General features: G+C 39.5%; 1 protein-coding gene across 2 annotated transcripts in view; it reads right to left on the bottom strand.

The window, feature by feature from the left end:
- Positions 1–19,146, bottom strand: part of SH3GL2 (SH3 domain containing GRB2 like 2, endophilin A1) — a 218,794-nt gene that overhangs the window by 34,644 nt on the left and 165,004 nt on the right. For both annotated transcript variants that reach the window (XM_077912088.1, XM_077912087.1), the window contains exon 3: positions 13,950–14,022. In XM_077912088.1, coding sequence (XP_077768214.1) covers positions 13,950–14,022 — 73 coding nt within the window. The remainder of the gene's footprint in view (positions 1–13,949; positions 14,023–19,146) is intronic.

Below are 19,146 nucleotides of genomic sequence, written 5' to 3'. Positions count from 1 at the left end.
CTTATGATTCTTGAATTTCTCTCTCCAGCCCAGACCTTTCCACTGTGTTACAGGCTCATATATTCTAGTATCTACTTAACTCTATGAAGATGTTTACACATTTCAAGTTTAACATGCTCAAGCTAAACTCTACAGTATTCCCTATATTAGTGAATCCAATTCCACCCATTCTTCTACTTGGTCAGGCCCCAAACCTTATAGTCCTCTTTGATGTCTCTCTTTGTCCCAAACCTCACATCTAATCTGCCAGTAAAGTCTGTCAGCCCTGCATTCAAAACATATCCAGAATCAGAGCACTTGTCATTCTGGTCAGAGACCGCATCACCTCTCACTTGGGCTCTTAAAATAGGCTCATACTGGTCTCCCTGCTTTCACTATTGCCCCCTATAATCTATTCTGTATATGAATCCCTTTCAGTGTAAGTCAGATTGGGTCACTCTTCTCCTCAAAACTCTTTCATGGGTTCCTATATCACTCAAAACAGGAGACAGTCCTATGTGCTTGTCGCCACCATGTGACACTGGATATTTACTCTCTGCCAATCTCTTCTGACTAGACTAGAGGCTCGATGAGGTCAAGGTCTTGGTCTGCTTCATTTATGGATATATCCCCGGGGCTTTGAATATTGCATTAGAATAAATGTGACACAGAACTGAAAAAAAATTCCTCTTCTATAAAATGGAGAAAATCAAAGCTACCTTGCTAGGTTATTATGAGGTTAGAAATTATATTTTTAAAGTATCTGGCATGTGCTTGGCATTTGAGGAAATACTGAGTATTTCCTATCACCAACATGATAAATTCTTTGTTATATGGAACGCAGGTTAACCAAGAGTTATACTGTAATTAAATGAACATAGCTTTCCCAGATTATCATGGACAAGATGAAAGTTTTTAGAGTTTATGGATTTAGACATAAAATCTAATGTCTCTCATATGACACTAAGCCCAAGGACAAGACAACCCCATCTAGGTAAAAGGAACAGAGTTGGTAAGAGAGGAAAGGGAGGCACAAGCAGAGTTCAGAAAATTCTATATTCTTACCTTCTCTCTCTCTGTCCCATGACCCCTATGTCTGTGGATTAAACCTGAAGGAGCTGTAATATTGACTTAAGGGAAATAAGTTTCTAGTCTAGGGTCAAAAGACTAGGAATAAAATGTTAACATCCTTTCTCCTTCCCTGAATAAAAATGCCTCTAAGTAACTCTTCAGTTCTGCTGCCCTGGAGACCCGATGAAGGTGTATTACCATATAATACTGCTTATGGTAAACTTCACTGCTGATTGATACCCTGGGTGGATTATGAATAAGGTTTATCAATGCCTGGTGGCAAACCTTAGTTCTAGACTTCTCTAAGTGTAGTGAATCTTGTAACTGGCCATATCCCTTACTGGGACCTGAGAAGTTACAAGTGATACTAGTGATATTATTTCCTATTAGGACATGGAACCTCTAAGCCCCTTCTCCTCCTGCAACTTGTTACATTCTCATTCTCTAGTACCCAAGCTGTCCTTTGGAAAGCCAGGAAATAAACCTTAGCTGCTGTATAGAACCACTGCTGACAGAATCACTCCTGAAGAAGATGCATGGTATTGCCCTTCATACTCTCTGTCTTAATGTTCTTCTAAATGAATGTTATGTCAGGGGAGGCTAAAAGAGCAATGTGGGTTAAACTGTATAGTTGAACCTATGAAGACCCCCAAAGTGATGTTGCAGAGATTTAGGAGCAGTTTGAAATAAATATTTTATTACTGTCTGTATCAGTTTCCTAGGGTTATTGTAACAAGGTATCATAAACTGGATGGCTTGAAACAATAGAAATTCATTCTGGAGGCTCCTTTCCTATAACTTGCCCTATGTAGTCCTTCCACGTAGCTGTTCCTGAGTCATATCCTTTTTAATAACCCAGTAAACATTAAATAAGTATTTCTTTGAGTTCTGTGAGCCCTTCTAGCAAATTATCAAACCAATGGGGGGGGGGTGAGTCAGAAGCACTAGAGAGGCTCAGCCTCTTTGGCACTGGTATCCAAAGTGGGGGCAGTCTTTTGGGGCTGAGCTCTTTACTTGTGGGAACTGACACTAGCTCTAGGTAGATGGTGTCAGAATAGAACTGTATGACCAAATGGAGTTGCAGAATTGGTCAGCGTGAGAAGAACCCCAATGTCTGGTGTCAAAATAATTCTGTGGGTATAGTGCAGAGAGAAACAGTAGTTTTCCATTTATATCTCTAAAACAGGATGCAGCACACTCATATGAGTGGGTGGTGAGGTTTTGACAGACATTTGTTGGAAAAACCTTGAAGTTCTTTTTCTAGAAAGCTTCTGTGAAATGTGAGGATGTGTGGGTCCCAAGCCTCTGAGAACAAGGCAAAAGTGGTATTTTCTAAGGGGGGTTGGTCCCTAAGACAGCAATAGCAGAGGATGGAGTGTTCTCTTTCCTTAGGGAAAAAATAGGGTAGGGGGAGTCCTGGTGTTATCTTTTTTAAAGTTTTATTCACTGTAATTCAAAATCAGGGCTTATAGAAAATGGGATTTTTCTGGATCTGGAAACCAACAGTCTCTGTGGAACACAGGAAGCTGGAATGAAGAGGCCAGCACATATCTGAGCACCAATAGGAGGGGATGCAGGGTAGGAGGGGATGCAGGAGTACGAGGTGATGAAAGTGGGTGTTCGCCAAAGTGGAGAGGACAGGGATGAGCAGTGAGTCTGCCCTTTCGCACTTCATCTTCCTCTTCACCTTCAATGATCATGACGGGAGTGTTTAGGGAGAGACCTTCCATAAACAAAAACAAAATTACAACCTGCTTCAAACTACTGTATTATGTTCTCGAAGTGGCTTCTTTCCCTCTTTAATTGTGAAATTTCAAGTAAGAAAACACAGGGACAGGGCATCTGTCTCTCACCACAGGGAAGAAAAAAAGCCAACCCTCACTTCTGCCTTGTGTTGATGAACACATATGACACTCGGAAGGGGTGGCCATGGTTTCCAAGTCACATCTTCATGTTCTAACCTAATGAATATAGCATTCCGTAGAGGAGACCAAGGACATGGAATAAACTTTCTGGATGTAATGAGATGACTTGATTCCTTTCTACCTCTCTACCTATCTTACAAAAACCAATCCTAGTTGCTAAAAGGAATGGAGACCTGTTGCAGACAAATGCTTAATGATTCCTACTAGTATTCATAAGTGCCACCATGTGGCTTGAAAATTTAGAAAGAACAGAACCGCAATTCTTTCCACTAGCTATTTTCTCTGGAATATCTGCTATGGGTAATTCACATGCATCATATCTTCAATTCTCCCAATAATATAAGGGACAGGTTCAGTTTCCCCATCTTGTAGATTAGGAAAGCAAAGCACAAATGATGCAATTTGCCCAAGGACATGTAGCAGCTAGTTGAGCCAAAATTGAATCTTAGCTATGTCTCAAAAGCCTGCTCTCATCCCAGAATGCCACTCTAGCTCTTGTTGCTTTATTAATGTCTTTGTTAATGCTTTATTAATGTCTTTGTTAAAATAGGTCAAATTAGGATTTGTCAGCTTTAGTTATATTTACACTTGTTAGGTGATTAAAAATGCAGAGGTGAGGAAGTGTGACAGACACTGTGACTTGGGAAGCAAGATGAGCACCACACCATGAGTCAGGAAATTGGAGGGCTTTCCATTTACAAGACCTTGGTGAGCTACCCAACACCCCCTGGACTTCTGCTTCCTCATCTGAACATAAAAGGACTGGCCTACTTGATTTCTGCAATGCCTTTCAAATGTAAAAATATTACATATACACTAGAGTGTACTAGGATAAGTGGACAAGGTCATTTACAAATGAAGAGGTCCCAGTGTACACGACCTAATATAAATTTTCAAAACCAATGAAACTCATCCTTCGCAAAACCACCGCTGAGTTCAAAACCAGTAGGTCTCACTTTAAAAACTCCAATGTAAAGATTTTACTTTATTCTTTTTTTAAAGCCTTTTTGTTGTTGTTTTCATTTCCACAAGAAGAACACTACAGCCAGATTATTTCCTAATGATCTGGTTTCTGTTTATGGTTCTTTACAAAAATAAGATAAGATAGATATTTCACAGAAAACAAAAAGGTAATTTATTTTCACTTCTTGTAGAAATTGTCAAATTTCATTAGGAGTAATCAATTACTTAATACAGCAAATACTGTGAACATGTACATTAAAATTTAGAGGACAAAAGTGATGTATAAATGTATAAATACAGTCTTTTTTTTAAAGATAAAATGATTAGAACTACATACTCCTGTGTGATAGAATCTATTTTCATTTCCTACTAATAAATGTGAAGACACATGCTATCAAAAAGATAACACAGAACAGGGTTCAAATTGCAGCTCTGCCCCCCACCAGCTCTCCAGAGAAGAGAAGGTGCTTATCCTCTCAGCCTCACTGAGCATGGTTATACTTAGTGACAGAATTGTTGTGATAATAAAATCACAATTGTGATGTATGTAATCAAAGCACGTGGTAAATAAATGTGAGTTCCTTTCCCCCTTTTGGTTGAAGAAAACTGTAGTTTGATAACCATTTCATCAAAATGGCCATCAAGAGCTAACAGTTTGCTTACCTCTTCATTACCTATTAATGCTCAATGATGCCTTTAGTTGGTACAATGAATTCTGAATTATTTTAACTAAATCTGTAAAGTCTAGTACAGAGATTATAACTGAAATGTGAGTACAAATCCCCATTACTCTAAATTAGATTTGGAGCTTAATACTTGCAACAAAATGTATACAATAATAAACACTTCAGTATATATTTCATATTGGCAACCCGTGATGAATGTGTAATAGCCTAATTCTCCCAGGTGGAATCTCAGAACATCTACAAATCTGAAATGAGCCCTGTGATGCTTCTTACACTGTAGGCAATGTGTTCCCTGGACTTGCACACTAACAATTATTAAAGGAGGCAAAAGATGTACATGGTAACAAGGGCGTAGGTAAATTTCCTCCAACCTATTCTGTTTCTTTGAAGTTGAATATTCTATAAATATTCTAGAGACTGAGGAAAGGGAAGAGGAAGATCTGCCCACTGACTTATACAAATATGTAACTCTAATACTGGATTATGCTCCTCTCAACCCAAAGAATGGTAATTATGTAACACTTCTCTCCAAGGCACCAGAGCTCTCTTATGCCCTGCTGAGTGGGAAGCAGTGAGGAGGTATTTTTAAGACACTGAGTGGTGGTACATAGCAGTCCTAAGAACCCATGAGATGGGACAGTGAACATCTGCCTCCACGTGGGGTGTTGCTAGGTACCAATACAGGTCTCACAGTGAGCCATGGGAAAGCACATGATGACACCACAGGAGCATAAAATGGTTCGGGCAGTTTGAAAAATATACAACCCTCATGAGCCTTTGCTTCTTCTAGTTTAGGGGGTAGACAGAGAATGTGGACGCTTGCCTTATGTTATTGTGTGGGGAAGGTCCTGCAGTGAGACTTCTCCCTGGAGCCGTATCTGTGGAGGCCCCATCTTACTGTGTATCTATTGTGGAAGACTTGCTAGGGAAGCCCCTGAGATACCCTCAGCTATGTAGACCCTGCAGGCCACTGGCAAGAGAAGGTGAGTGACATTTCTTGAGTCCCTACGAAAAGTATCAGGCACTGTGCCCAGTGTTTTTCACTGTCTTGTGTTTCAAAGAGATCTTCAGTGTCTTAGCACAGAGTGGACCTGTCCTGTCATTCCCTAGGGAATTCAGGAGCCTATCCTAAGCTGAAAAGATGGAGACAGGTTTTCCCAATCTACTTTGGGCTCCCACTGAAGGTATCCAGAGAGCCAAAGTATACGGACAAATGGCCAGATGACCCCAGCTGACAGTGATATGCTTGAAATAGGAGTTCTAATTGAACAAACAGCCATACTGTGTTAGTTTTCCAAGCTGCATAAGAAAGTTTGACAAACTTAGTAGCTTCAAGCCACATATTTATTATCTCACTGTTTTTGTAGAAGTTCAGGTGCAATTTACTGAGTCCTCTGTTCATGGTCTCATTGGCTAGAGTCAAGGTCAGCCACTCCATCTTGGTATCAGGAAGCTTGCCTGGGAAAGAATCTGCTTCCCAGCTCACTCAGTGTGTTGACAAAATTTCAATTTCTTGTGGTGCTATCACTACTAAAGGCCTTGGCTTCTTACTGGCTGTCAGCTATAACCACTCTTATTTCTTAGAGGCCATACCCAACTCCCTGACACTGGGCCCTTTCCTTGGGCAGTCATAACATAATAGTTTGCTTCTTCCAGGCCAGTAGGAGAATCTCACTCCAGTTTGCTAAGAAAGATTTATATAAAGTAATGTCATCATGGAAGGAACATCCCATCAACTTTGCCATATACTGTAACCAAATCAAGGCAACATGAGTGGCGATCCCATTACAGTGCCATATTCTATTGGTTAGAATCAAGGCACAGATCCCATCTACACTCAAAAGGAAGGGATTGGATTGTTCAATGGTGAAGGTCATTAGAGGTCAATCTAAAGGGTATTCACCACACATCCCTAGAATGAAAGTATCTCCACATTTTGTAGAATATGACAATGAAAATAAATGAATTGTGGAGACAATCTGCCTCAACATGAATTCTGATTCTTTTGTTGCATGACATTAGAGAAATTAATTTCTTCTGAAGCTTCAGTTTACAGAAATGGGAAAATGGGAACAATTATCTGTGTCTGTAAATATGAATGTTCTGTCAATAGCTTCAGCCCAATGATCTTAAACATGAGATTATACACTTCCACACTTCTTCCAAAGCAACTGTGAAATGTATTAATTGTGCATGACACCAAGTAGATATTATACAGACAGAGTAACAGCTCTGATCCTGCCATGTTCAGGTCTGCAGATCAAGATTCTACCTAGGAGGTGAGATACTCCTATAGATGCAACTTAAATATGCTTAACAGGATTTGATTCATTCATTCAGCAAATTAAACAGCTACAAAGCACCACTCTTCTAGGTACTGGGTATATATATAAATGAACAAAACAAATACAATCTTGTCTCTGATGAGTTTATGATATAGTTGGAGTTTATGATACACTGATTTAATACTGAGGATATGATTTATATATTAGGGATAGTAAAGAGGACAGGGTCCCTACCCTGGTGGAGATTACATTCTAGATGGGAAATGTGGGTGACAGAGCAGATGATTTTCAAAAAGATAAAACACAGAATGATTTCAAACGGTGACAGAAGAATAAAAGGGATGAATACAGATAGGCTACTTTAGATAGAGTGTCCAGGGAAGGATGGCATAGGGAGGTGAAGAGAAGGAGCAGCCACATGGGAGCTAGGAGAAGAGTCCCAGGCTGAGAAACTTCCTGTGCAAAAAGCCTGAGGTGGGAAGAAGCTAAGTATGGCTGAGGGTCAGAAGTCCATGAGAATGGACAGAGACCCCCAGAAGCTCAGGCTAGGGCAAGAGCCAAACCACATAGAGCCTCACGGCCAATAAATCTGTTCTCAGTTCAGTGGGAAGCCACCCGAAAATAATAAGCAGAGGAGTGACAACATATGATTTACATCTTTAATGTAATGACTGGGCTGCTATGTGGACAATGTAAAGCAGGAGAATAGGAATGGAGGAAGGCAGGATACCGAACGAATAAAAATAACATATAAAAATAAATACTGTGAAAAATACAAGGAAAGATAACAGGGCTCTCTGACTGCAGTGTACAAACAACAATCCTACACTCCCAATCCTAGCACAGGCTACTTGCGCTATGGTGGTAGAGACAAGTCGTAACTTAACCAGTGAACATGCAACTAGAGTTTAAGTAGTGAAAAATGCCATGAAGAGAAATAATACAGAAAAGGCTTAAAGACTGTTGAGGAGTGATGTTTTAAATAAGATCAAGAAAGCCACACAAATAAGATGACATTAGAGCATGGCCTGAGTGAAGACACTGAGAAGATGTGGAAGCAGGTGATGCAGGGCAAACTGGCACTGTCCAGGACTGAAGGTGCTGTGCATCTGAGGAACAGTGGAGAGGGTGGCAACACTGGTGCCCAGGGAGCTGATGCAGACCAGTAGGGATGTGGGAAATGAAGGCAGATCATCGACCTTGTAACCCACAATATGGATTTCAGTGTTATTCTAAATGGGAACTACTGGAGAGATTTGTGGAGGGGGACACACGTGCAGGCCTCATGAGAATGCAACAGTGCAGCAGAGCTGATACAGAGGAGGCTCAGAGAATGCCTCTCTGGTGGGGGAGGTGATATTTAAGACAAAGCAGGAAGGATGAGTAACAGGACAGGTGTCAGGTAAGGGGCAGGTGGGCATTCCAGGAAGTGGGAACAGCCAAGCACCAAGTCCTGCTGCTGGAAAGAGTGCAAAGCACCAGAGAAACTGCAAGGTCAGTAAGCCTGTAGTAGGCTGCAGAGGAGGAGAAGGGACTTGGAGAGACAGAGCAGGGACCCCCACAGGCAGGTGGGATATCAAGCCTATGAAAGTGAGACTCCATTCGCTTAATTTTCTATATGTATGCATATTTTAAATGTCTAATATCGGTTATGATTAAGTACACTTTAAATAAGGTCTGGCTTTAGCAGTCTTTAGAGACACAGAAAATGAGTATCATTAATCTACCAGTGCCAGCTGATTTACAACCAGATCATTTAAGGTGCCTCACATATATTAGGAACCTGTTCATTTTCAGTATTTTTCCCAAAGATGCAATGAAAATAGAAAAACCCTCCAGTACATACAGTATATGAATTACACCACATACCACCCGCCTTATTTTCCTCTTTGGTATGTTCATCCTTGAAAGACCCTATTCCTTTCAAGTGTAGCAACATTTTCCTCACAATTACTTTTGTAATCTGTTCTTTATGCATTTTCATTACTTTTCAGTGTCAGGATTTAAAAAATTAAAAGCTCTGGCCCCAGACTCAGTACATATCTCCTATTCTTTAAGAGAAAAATAGACATATGCATTTGTGTACCTAATCAGAAGACATATTGAGGGCAAACAATGAACCAGGCACAATGCTAAAAGCTCTGAAAAACAAGATGAATACAACTGGGAACCTGCCCTCCAGGATGCATAGCAATTTCAGTATGTTGTAGAGTCAAGGATTTGAACACATGAATGACAAATAATATATGTATTGATTTTCAGTCTCATAGTTACCAAATATCTTATAATCAGTGTATTTTTATCTCTGGAAGGAGCCTCTGGGAAAGAAATATAAATTTTGATATAATACCTTTCCAGGGACTAATGAGATATTTCAAAGTTAATATGACTTTTACTTGCACAGGCAACATTCTACAAATGAAATTTAAAATTATTATTAAAAAATTCTGAATAGGGACGCTTCGTTGGCTCAGCGGTTGAGCATCTGCCTTTGGTTCAGGGTTTGATCCTGGGGTCCAGGGATTGAGTCACACATTGGGCTCCCTGTGAGGAGCCTGCTTTTCCCTCTGCCTATGTCTCTGCCTCTCTCTCTCTCTCTCTTTCTCTCTCTCTCTCTCTCTCCCCCTCATGAATAAATAAATAAAATATATTTTTTTTAAATTCTGAATAGACACCAAATGACCTTGATTTAATACCCCAATCTGAGGCATGCTGGAGAAAGCTAAATCATTTAGGCATTCAAGGAAAGAGCATTTCTGTGGAGGACCAAATTTTGTGCACAATGTTTTTCATGTTTAAACTGTTTTTTATCTATGCATCTTGGAAATTTGCATAGAATTATGCAACTTCTCAGGGTCAGAACAACTTCTCAATGCAAACTGAAAAAGCCTCTGTCACAATCACCAAGGCTGGAAGGAAACACAGCCCAATCTGGCTATGTCCATCATTCTATTTTAGGGGAGATCTTCAGTACAGTGCCATGTAATAGATTTGCAGAAGTTTAAAACAAAAATGAAAGATATCTCGGTCTAAAATGAAGGGTTCATTTCTCTAATGAAACAACAACCACCAATATACATAAGCCAAGGAGATAAACATCAAATATCAAAATATAATAAATAGCTTGAATGGCAAATTATGTAGAGCTGTCCATTACAGGAACCACTGGCCCACATAAGGCTACTGATTATTTGTTTTTTTTTTCTTTTTTAATTTTTATTTATTTATGATAGTCACACACAGAAAGAGAGAGAGGCAGAGACACAGGCAGAGGGAGAAGCAGGCTCCATGCACCGGGAGCCCAACGTGGGATTCGATCCCGGGTCTCCAGGATCGCGCCCTGGGCCAAAGGCAGGCGCTAAACCGTTGCGCCACCCAGGGATCCCACTATTGATTATTTGAAATGTGGCTAGTCCAAACTGAGTTTTACTGTAAGTAAGAAATATACTTAATTTTCAAAACTTAGCACAAGAATAAAAAAGAAAATAAAATTTCTCAATATTTTAATATTGGCTAAATTTTGGGTATATTGGATTAAAAACACATTATTAAAATCAATTTTCCCTTTCCTTTTACTCTTTAATGTAGCTACTAGAAAATTCAGAATTTTTATTTGACAGCACTGATTTAGTGCTTTTGCCCTGAAATGGCATTAGACTATTCATATACAGTAACTGATTTGTATCTTCTTGAATGATCTTTGTTTTTAGATGCCAAAGGAATCTAAGGGCTCATGATCAGTACAGTACTTTTTGTGTTTGAATTATCTCTCATCTAAGTAAGATAATTTGCAAATTTGTACCGCTTTATGCTATTCCATTCAGATTATTTCGCAATCCACGGTAGAAGACTTTGTAGCTCTACGGTCTATGTTCTTGAAAGCTCTGCTTCACAGCACACACCTCTAAACCTGTGACCCATTCACAGGTAAGCCTGAGTGGTCAAAGTATTTACCAAGCATGAGTTTGAGAATATTCTTTCTGCTCTTCTGTACCCAAAGACTGGGTGCCTCTGAATATTTGCTAGACTCCTCCATACCCTTGTCAAGGACACTTGGATAGTGAACAAGTATATTTGACCAGCCATTTTTCGTAAGTGCTACAGCCAAGTGTCTGCTCTTAGAGTAAGAAATTCGTGGTGGAACTAAAGCCTATCTATCATAGACCAATTATATACAGATTGTCTAAATTCTATAGAATAAGTATAAAATTTTGTTTTGTTCTGGACTCTTCTGGGTGATACTTACTTGTATACATATGTGGCCTGTCCATATATAACTGCTTTTCTGAGACCAAACTTGGACTGTCTGGTGATGGCCTTTAAGTTGTTCATGATGGCAGATGTCCATTCAATTTTCAAATAGCCATAAAACCAACATGTTGGCAGCTAATAAGGACATTCAACATTTAACTAAAAATGTCATTTCTAAAAATCCTTATCTCCTCTATTACCTCCTATAATCTTTTTTATTAAAATGAAAAAAAGTCTCAATCCCCAAATTTGTTTCCTTTCTGAATTTCTCTTGTACCCACTCTGACCTGGGTTCCAATGCTGACTTCTTCCCCTCCTAAGTGTGTGACTTTGGGAAAGTTTCTTCAATTCCTGGGCCCTTGTTTTTTTTTTTTTTTTTCTGTAGAAAATAAGGCTAGTCAACTGTATTCGTTTTTCCAGGGTTACCATAACTAATTGCTACAAACTGTGAGTTAATGCAACAGAAATTTACTCTCTCACAGTTTAAGAGGCTAGAAACCTGAAATCAACATGTCTTGTAGGGCTCATTCTTTCCAGAGGTTGTCTGGGAAAATCCTTTCCTTGCATCTTCCAGCTTCTGGTGGCTCTTGGAATTCTTTGGTTTGTGGCCACATCACTCCAATTTCAGCCTCCACTTCACATGGCTTTCTTCCCTGTGTCTGTGTTTTTGCTTCTTACAAAGATAGCAGTCATTGTTTTAGGCTCACTCTAACTCCAGAATGAGTTCATCTCAAGATCAACTAAATACAACTGTAAAGACCCTATTGTCAAATAGGGTCATATTCTGAGAGTCTGGGTAGCCTGAATTTTGAGAGGCATGCCATTCAACACACTATACCTATCTACAACAGAATTCCATTATACTCAGGAACATGGATGGTTTTCACTAAGGATTTGTGTTACAATGGATTTTTGGTGTGTTTTCTGTAACTATGAATTGTTCAACTGTGTGTTATTTTTACAATCAGGAAAAAGAAGGTTACTTTTAGAGTTGAGACAGTGTATATAATTAGCATGGCCCTAAAAATACATTCATGCTCAATAAATAGTATATTTTCCCTCTCTTACCGTCTAATTATCTTAGCCCTACAACAATGAGCTATCAGCACAAATCATGTGTAGATCCCAGGAGATCAGAGAGCACTTCAAAGTTCTGTGCAAAGATGAAAACACAAACTTCTTGCCCTTATTCAACGATTGCTTATGGTGAGGCAGGTTGAGCAGCTCTCTTCAGAACCTGACCTATCACAGTTATGGTAGGAATACTAAGGAATAAATGACCATCTAAGAGATCCTTGCATCTCTGTGGAATGACTATAAAGGTCATAAAGAAGGCTCTGATAAAAATTAGGAATTTCATTTTTGCTATTCTTTGTCTACTGTGCTAACCATTTGGTTCATAATCAGTTACATTCCTACTTCTGTATTTTCCTTCTTTACATAATTCCATCTCTGATGTATTTTAAGAAGAAAAAAATAAGAATGTTATTCCTACAGTTTGTTATCTTAGAAACAGCAGGGGTGCTATCACAGGTAAATAAAGGTTGAATGAGAGCTCAGCCAGCAGCAGGAGGCAGTGGAGACCTAGTCAGCACTTCCTACATTACTTGGCCACCTCTGATCCCCACCTCTGATCCCACAATTTCTCTTCTTCTCATCCCTTGCCCACTAGCGCTCTGTATCCAAACACACCAGGGTTGACAGTGTCTAGACCACTTTCCTAGGACCACCAAAGACACTAGACTCCCAACCTGAGACTCTCAAAGTAATTAGTCCCAAAGTGAGCAGTTTTCTAAATATTCATACTTCTCACATAAAATACATTCAGTCTTACTTCAAGGCTTTCTTGCAATTCTTCTATACTCTGCCTTAGGAACTGATGTCAGGAAGAGTAGTGAAGAGGTCGATGGCATAAGCTATTTTGCTTTGTTATACCTGGTGTCTACAGACATTGCCCAGTTCTGCCTGGTTCTCCTTTCAAGGGGTTGATCCATTATTATTTCTATTATAACTTCCTTCTCTTAGAGCATAGCAACTTAGCAGGAACAAATGCTAATCTGCCATGTACTTGGAGAAGAATCGGAATTAAGGATAACCCTCCACAAACTTTAGTGATGCTGTATGAACAGAAACCCTCTGTATTTCACAAAAACTTCCTACTTTTTCACACCTTCTGGGAATTGCTATATCTACTGTAAAATCATCCCAATTCTTCTTACCATCCCTTGAAAGTTCGGTTTGATTACTAACAGCTTGCAGCTACCCTGCCTGCATGGTGATATGATGTGCTACCTAAGCTGTCCATGCTATGCCCCATGTTAAACACACTAGAGTCAGATAAAATATCACAGACTCCTCCAGTTACTTTGATATGAGCCTTTACCAGTCCTTCTGGGATGCCTGGGTGGCTCAGTAGCTGAGCATCTGCCTTCGGCTCAGGGCATGATCCTGGAGTCCAGGGATCGAGTCCCGCATCGGGATCCCTGCATGGAGCCTGCTTCTCCCTCTGCCTATGTCTCTGCCTATCTCTCTCGATGTCTCTCATGAATGAATCAATCAATCAATCAATCAATCTTTAAAAAAAACAAACCAACCAACCAACCAACCAACCAACCAACAAACAAACAAAAACAGTCCTTCTTCCTCAGTTAAATTACTATACCTGAAGTCACTGGATCTCCAGAAAGGTGGGCTGAGCAGAGAGGCACACCTCCAAACCTAAATGTCTATCAAAGAGAAACTACAGGTTACATGGAGGGATACCCTGAATGTATAAAGCAATCCCTTACCTGGATTGGGTTGAAGGTATTCAATTGTTTTGGTCATTATTTCCATCACAGCCCTGCTGGTGACATCCACTTTCTGAAATGAGAAAAATAGATATTCTAAGTGACAAGAATTATTAGCTTTAGAACCTAAGTTTTGCTTGAGTAGATAAACAATCTCTGGTGCTACAGCAGAGCAACAAGCTCTGCAGTAGATAGTGAGGCACTAGATATGCTCGAGAAGGAAGAATCACTTCACATTCAGTTAGGCTCGATCAAGATGTAGAAATCCTATTTACTGAAAGAGGAACCTGGAATTTCCTAAAAATTTGTTTCAAAATATACTTCAGTATCTTCTGGCAAAATAAGGTGGCAATAGCTTTTTCCTCCCCGAAGTGGCCTTAGGTGGTCACTATTAACAAAGAAACTCACAAAAATCATACAAATCAAGAGGTTCAAATTTACATGTTCACTTTCAGAATACCTGTGAAACTGTTCATGCCATAGAGGGTATGCATATCCAAAAAGCCACCAAAATTGTGTCACTTTATATAATTAATATCTGCCATTCCATTGTTAAAATGCTGGAGTTGGTAGGTGTGCCCAGGCCAAACAGTGGAGCTTGACACAGGCCCCATGCCCAAGAAGATAGTCAATTTTTGCTGTACATGCTTAAAAATGCAGAGAGTAAAGCTGAATTTCAGGTTCTTGACCTAGCTTCTCTGGTCATTGAGCACATTTAGGTAAATAAAATCCCCAAGGTGAACCTCAGATTTATAGAGCTCATAGTCTGATTAACCTCTACATGAGCTCACGCCACTGCACTGAGATGATTCTTACTGAAAAGAACAAATCGTTCCTAAACCAGAAGAGGAGGTTGCATGTACACATGCATGCATACACACATACAACTCAGGAAAAAAAAACCAAGGGAATAAAAATATATGCTCCATGAATAAATTTAGCATAAAATAAACATAAATAAAAGTTAAAAAGAAAACGAAAAGAACGTGGAGATCATGAATCACATTTTGCCCCAGAGGCATTTGTGGGATGTCTACAGTGGGCCAGCCATGGTGGCAGGTTTGAGGGACAGAAAAAAAGAAAAATGCAACCTACTCTGTTTATTCAAGTAAGAGATGGAAAGTTTTTTTTTTAATTTATTTATTCATGAGGGACAGAGAGAGAGAGAGAGAGAGAGAGAGAGGCTGAGACACAGGCAGAGGGAGAAGCAGGCTCCATGCAGAGAGCCTGACGTGGGACTCGATCCCGGGTCGCCAGGATCACGCCCTGGGCTGAAGGCGGTGCTAAACTGCTGAGCCACCCAGGTTGCCCGAGATGGAAAGCTTTTATTTAACTTCTCAGAACACCCTAAGTGTATAAAACTTTTGAGCAAATGCTTCTAATCAATCCCTAAACCTTTGGTTACTTCCAAATAAAAATCTCAATCTTAGAGTCTATCTATGCAAAATTTTGAATGGTCAGCATTCGCGTTCAGCAGGTCAGCATGTCTTCTCTCTGTTGGGCCTTCCTCCCTACATGGAGAGTCTGTATAGTCCACTCTACACTCCCTCATAAAATCCTTTCCTTATCAACATGTGTGGTCCACTCACTCACTCATTCCACTCCATAGGGTACATAACTAATAAAAACAAATGCATCCTCCTATTCAAAGTATGTGTATGGGGATATATAATATAGATATGAGTGAAGGAAATTTTTAATGGTAGAATTTCAGATATCAGGTCTGTGGGGACTTTATTGTTTTAACTGGAATTCAAGGGCTCTTCCCTCAATTCCAAGAAATTTTTCAGTAACATACTATACCTACATATAAAACCAGCCTTTTCTGGATGGGATAAGTATCTCTCATAATCAGAAACCAAACCAAAATCCATCAGAATATTTTATCTTTCAGTTTTGTTTTTCAATACTTAATAATTTCCTAGTCCATGGCAGTCACATTTTTGTGTAAGGGGTTTCTCATTATTGCAATTTACAGAGGAAACCACTCTTTCTTGTAAGGTCATCATGGTATAAAATTACTTTAAGAAGCCCTCCTATTCAAGAGGTGCCAGTCTACATAGGAACCCTGTACCATGTCCTTTAGGTTGATCTGAGTTTATAGGATGCCTGAGATTTGAGCATTTATCAAGTAGTATTTAGCACAGAAGTGAATAGGGGTTCTCTGGAGTTGTGCAGTACATGACTTGTGTGGTCATAAGTGGAGGTACTGGCAGTATTAGCAGAATACCAACCAACCATTGTGTACTCAATGTCATGGAAGTTAATTAAAGGTGATGGCACAACAAACACGTTGAAAGTCCAGGTTACATGCATGATAGGAGGGAAACATATATCACCTAAGGACTATATGACAGAGATAAAAGAATTAGATGCCAAATGTGTATCCAAGGGTCCTGTGTGGCTATGATGGGAAGAAACAATTCCAAAGTTCAAGGTTTCTAAGAGAGTGAGCCAGAGGAACTGAATTGTCCACTGACCATTTCATATTCTGAAATCATCTGCTACTAAGAGGCTAGCCAATTTCTAACTTTCTCCCATATCTGCCCTCCATAATAATTATGCACACCACCATCATAAAGTGTTTTCTGTTTTTCAAAAATTATTCTAAAGGCTCTAAATACCTTAACTCATCTAATCCTTAGAAACCATGTCAAATAGATACAGAGAGGTTAAGAAAGTTTCCCAATTTTGGTTCTAGAGTCTGTGTTCTTAACTATTACCCTATAACCCTTCTTGAAAGCATAAGCTCTTCATAGAAAGACAGGCAATAGGGACACCTCCCAAATGAAGAGAGAGCCCAAGTTAGGCTGCAAAGCTCTTTGTGACATCTCCCAGAAGGGGCTGGGAATATGGCAGTGGCCAAAACACAGGACCAAGGGGAAAACATCTGCCATCCCATCTTCTGGGTTGTTTTTTTTTAAGTCCCAAAAATCTATAGAAAGTTTATCCACAAGAACTATTCTATCCTGGGTACCCCTGGGCCTCTGCAAAACGGGGCTCTCCCACACTGAGTCGTTTGACCACAGAGGCTGGTGCCAGAAGTGCATATTTGGAGTGGTCCACAGAGAGGTCAGCAAGGAAGGTGTGAAAAATGGTTCTGATTTGAGGTATGGAACTTACTCTCTCTTCCTAGCTCTTTAAATAGATATCTCAACTAATCAGTCTCTATTAACAGAAACCACTAGCTTGGCTAAAGCCAGTGGTCTCAGGGAAAGACACAGGGGCAACACAGATGCCAATATTAGAACATGAAGTTTGGTTCCCAGTAGGATTCAGTCTTCAAAGGGAAGTAGGAATAAAAACTAACCAGTGTCCCCTGTGGTTTGACCAAAATCTTCCAGGAAGGAGCCTATATCTTTATATCAGATCTTTATAGATTTTGTGCTCAACAAGGCAGACCCCTTCAACACTTTTAGTTACCTAAGCTAGATATCACTATAAAACAAGCTCTAGCCAAATCTTTTTAATCAGAGTATAAGATAAAATTTGCTTGAAGTCCACTTCTGAAATCAACTTTATCCAATTATTTATATATTATGTTATCAAAACATACCTCAAACAGCAAATAGCTTATTAGCAAACTCATTCACTGGTATTTTCCTCTTGATTTTACTATGACAGATCTCACTTGATAGACTTAAATAACATAATAGAAAGAGACCAGTAGAGCATCTAATCCCAAGCCTTAATATTTTGAAGGTCCAAGTCTGAACCTAGTGAAGGAAAATGAATTGTCTGAGGTCATACATCCATCATGGCTATGATGGGAAGAAAAGTAATTCAAAGGTCATGGGTCAGAGGTTTTCTAAGAAAGACCACTGGAGGAACTAAATCATCTAATGGCCATCTGCAGGTAGGAAGCTGACCAGATTCTAACTTCTCTCCATCTCTGTCCTTGCTAATAATGTCTGGGAGTCTTTTTTGCTAAACTATACTGTGTTGGTCATGGACAGGCTGAGGGCCATTACCCTGTGAGAACCCTGAATGTGCCTTATTAGGTACTTGCTAGGGAAGTTATTTTTTTTGGGGGGGGGGAAGTTATTTATATACTTAAACTGGCAATGTCCAAGCACATATTCTCTTATTAATAGGGCTGATGTAATTAACATGAACTAAAGATTTCCACTTAAATAATTTATCCTAGCTTGCAAGAACTCATTTCCATTTGAGAACAGCAGTTTAGCTTTGAACTTACATAGGTCATGATTTCCTCAATGCCCCAATTTTCCTACTACTTGAAAATAAGTTTTGATGCATCCTAAATCACAATCTCCATTGCTGTGAGCTGTCGAGACTCCATTTCTTTAACTAACCTTGTCTGGATGAGGGTAGAGAGCCATTAGAGAAGGTTGTTTAGAGGTGAAACTGTAAATATGTATAAAAACATGTATATTTTTCAGGTTATAAAAACTCAAAGTAAAAAAAAAATTTTTCTGAAAGTAAAAGCCCAGGCATATATCCTTCTGGTCTTTTTTCTTCTATTTTCTCAATACCACTATTTTAGCAACTCTCGTACTTGGGAGTCAAGAGGTTCTTCCTGCAGTCTCCAGCCTGGTGATTTACAAGTTTGAGTAGTGAGAAAAAGAGCTTTCTTAACTCACTCTACTTACTGTAACATTTTTCTTTATCAGGCAAAAAGCAAGGATTGGCACACTGTGGCCACTGAGCCAAATCTGGGCCACTAGCTATTTTTATATTTTTTAATGGTTGGAAAAATTCAAAAGAAAAATACTATTTCATTGCACATAATAATTACAGGAAATTCTAATTTCATTGTCTTTTGATTGGAATGCAACAATGCTCCTTCCTTTTAGTCATCATCAATAGTTGCTGTTGCTTTTCAACAGCAGAAGTGAAAAGTTACCACAGACGCTCTCTGATCCACAAATCCTAAGGTGCTTACAGAAAAAGTCTGCCAATCCCTGGCTAATGTTCTATTTTTACCATGTGCCACACTGAAGGTATGGATGCTGATCATTCCACCAGCTGCCTCAGCCTCTAGAGACAAGACATAAGAGAACCAAAGGTACTGGACTGACTAGAATAAGTTATTGTTCTGAGGCATCTGGATATTACCTTTTCTGCTGGAGAAAAAGTAGTCATTGCGTCCTGAGCCTAGGTGACAACACCCACAAACTACACAGCATTCCTTGTGGGGCACTTTGTGTGTGACTTTATATGGTCAGATACTGAC

Source organism: Canis aureus, chromosome 10, assembly GCF_053574225.1.
Source record: "Canis aureus isolate CA01 chromosome 10, VMU_Caureus_v.1.0, whole genome shotgun sequence".
Classification (NCBI taxonomy): Eukaryota; Metazoa; Chordata; class Mammalia; order Carnivora; family Canidae; genus Canis; species Canis aureus.
Note: the sequence above shows the minus strand (reverse complement) of the source record. Positions and strands in the feature narration are given on the sequence as shown.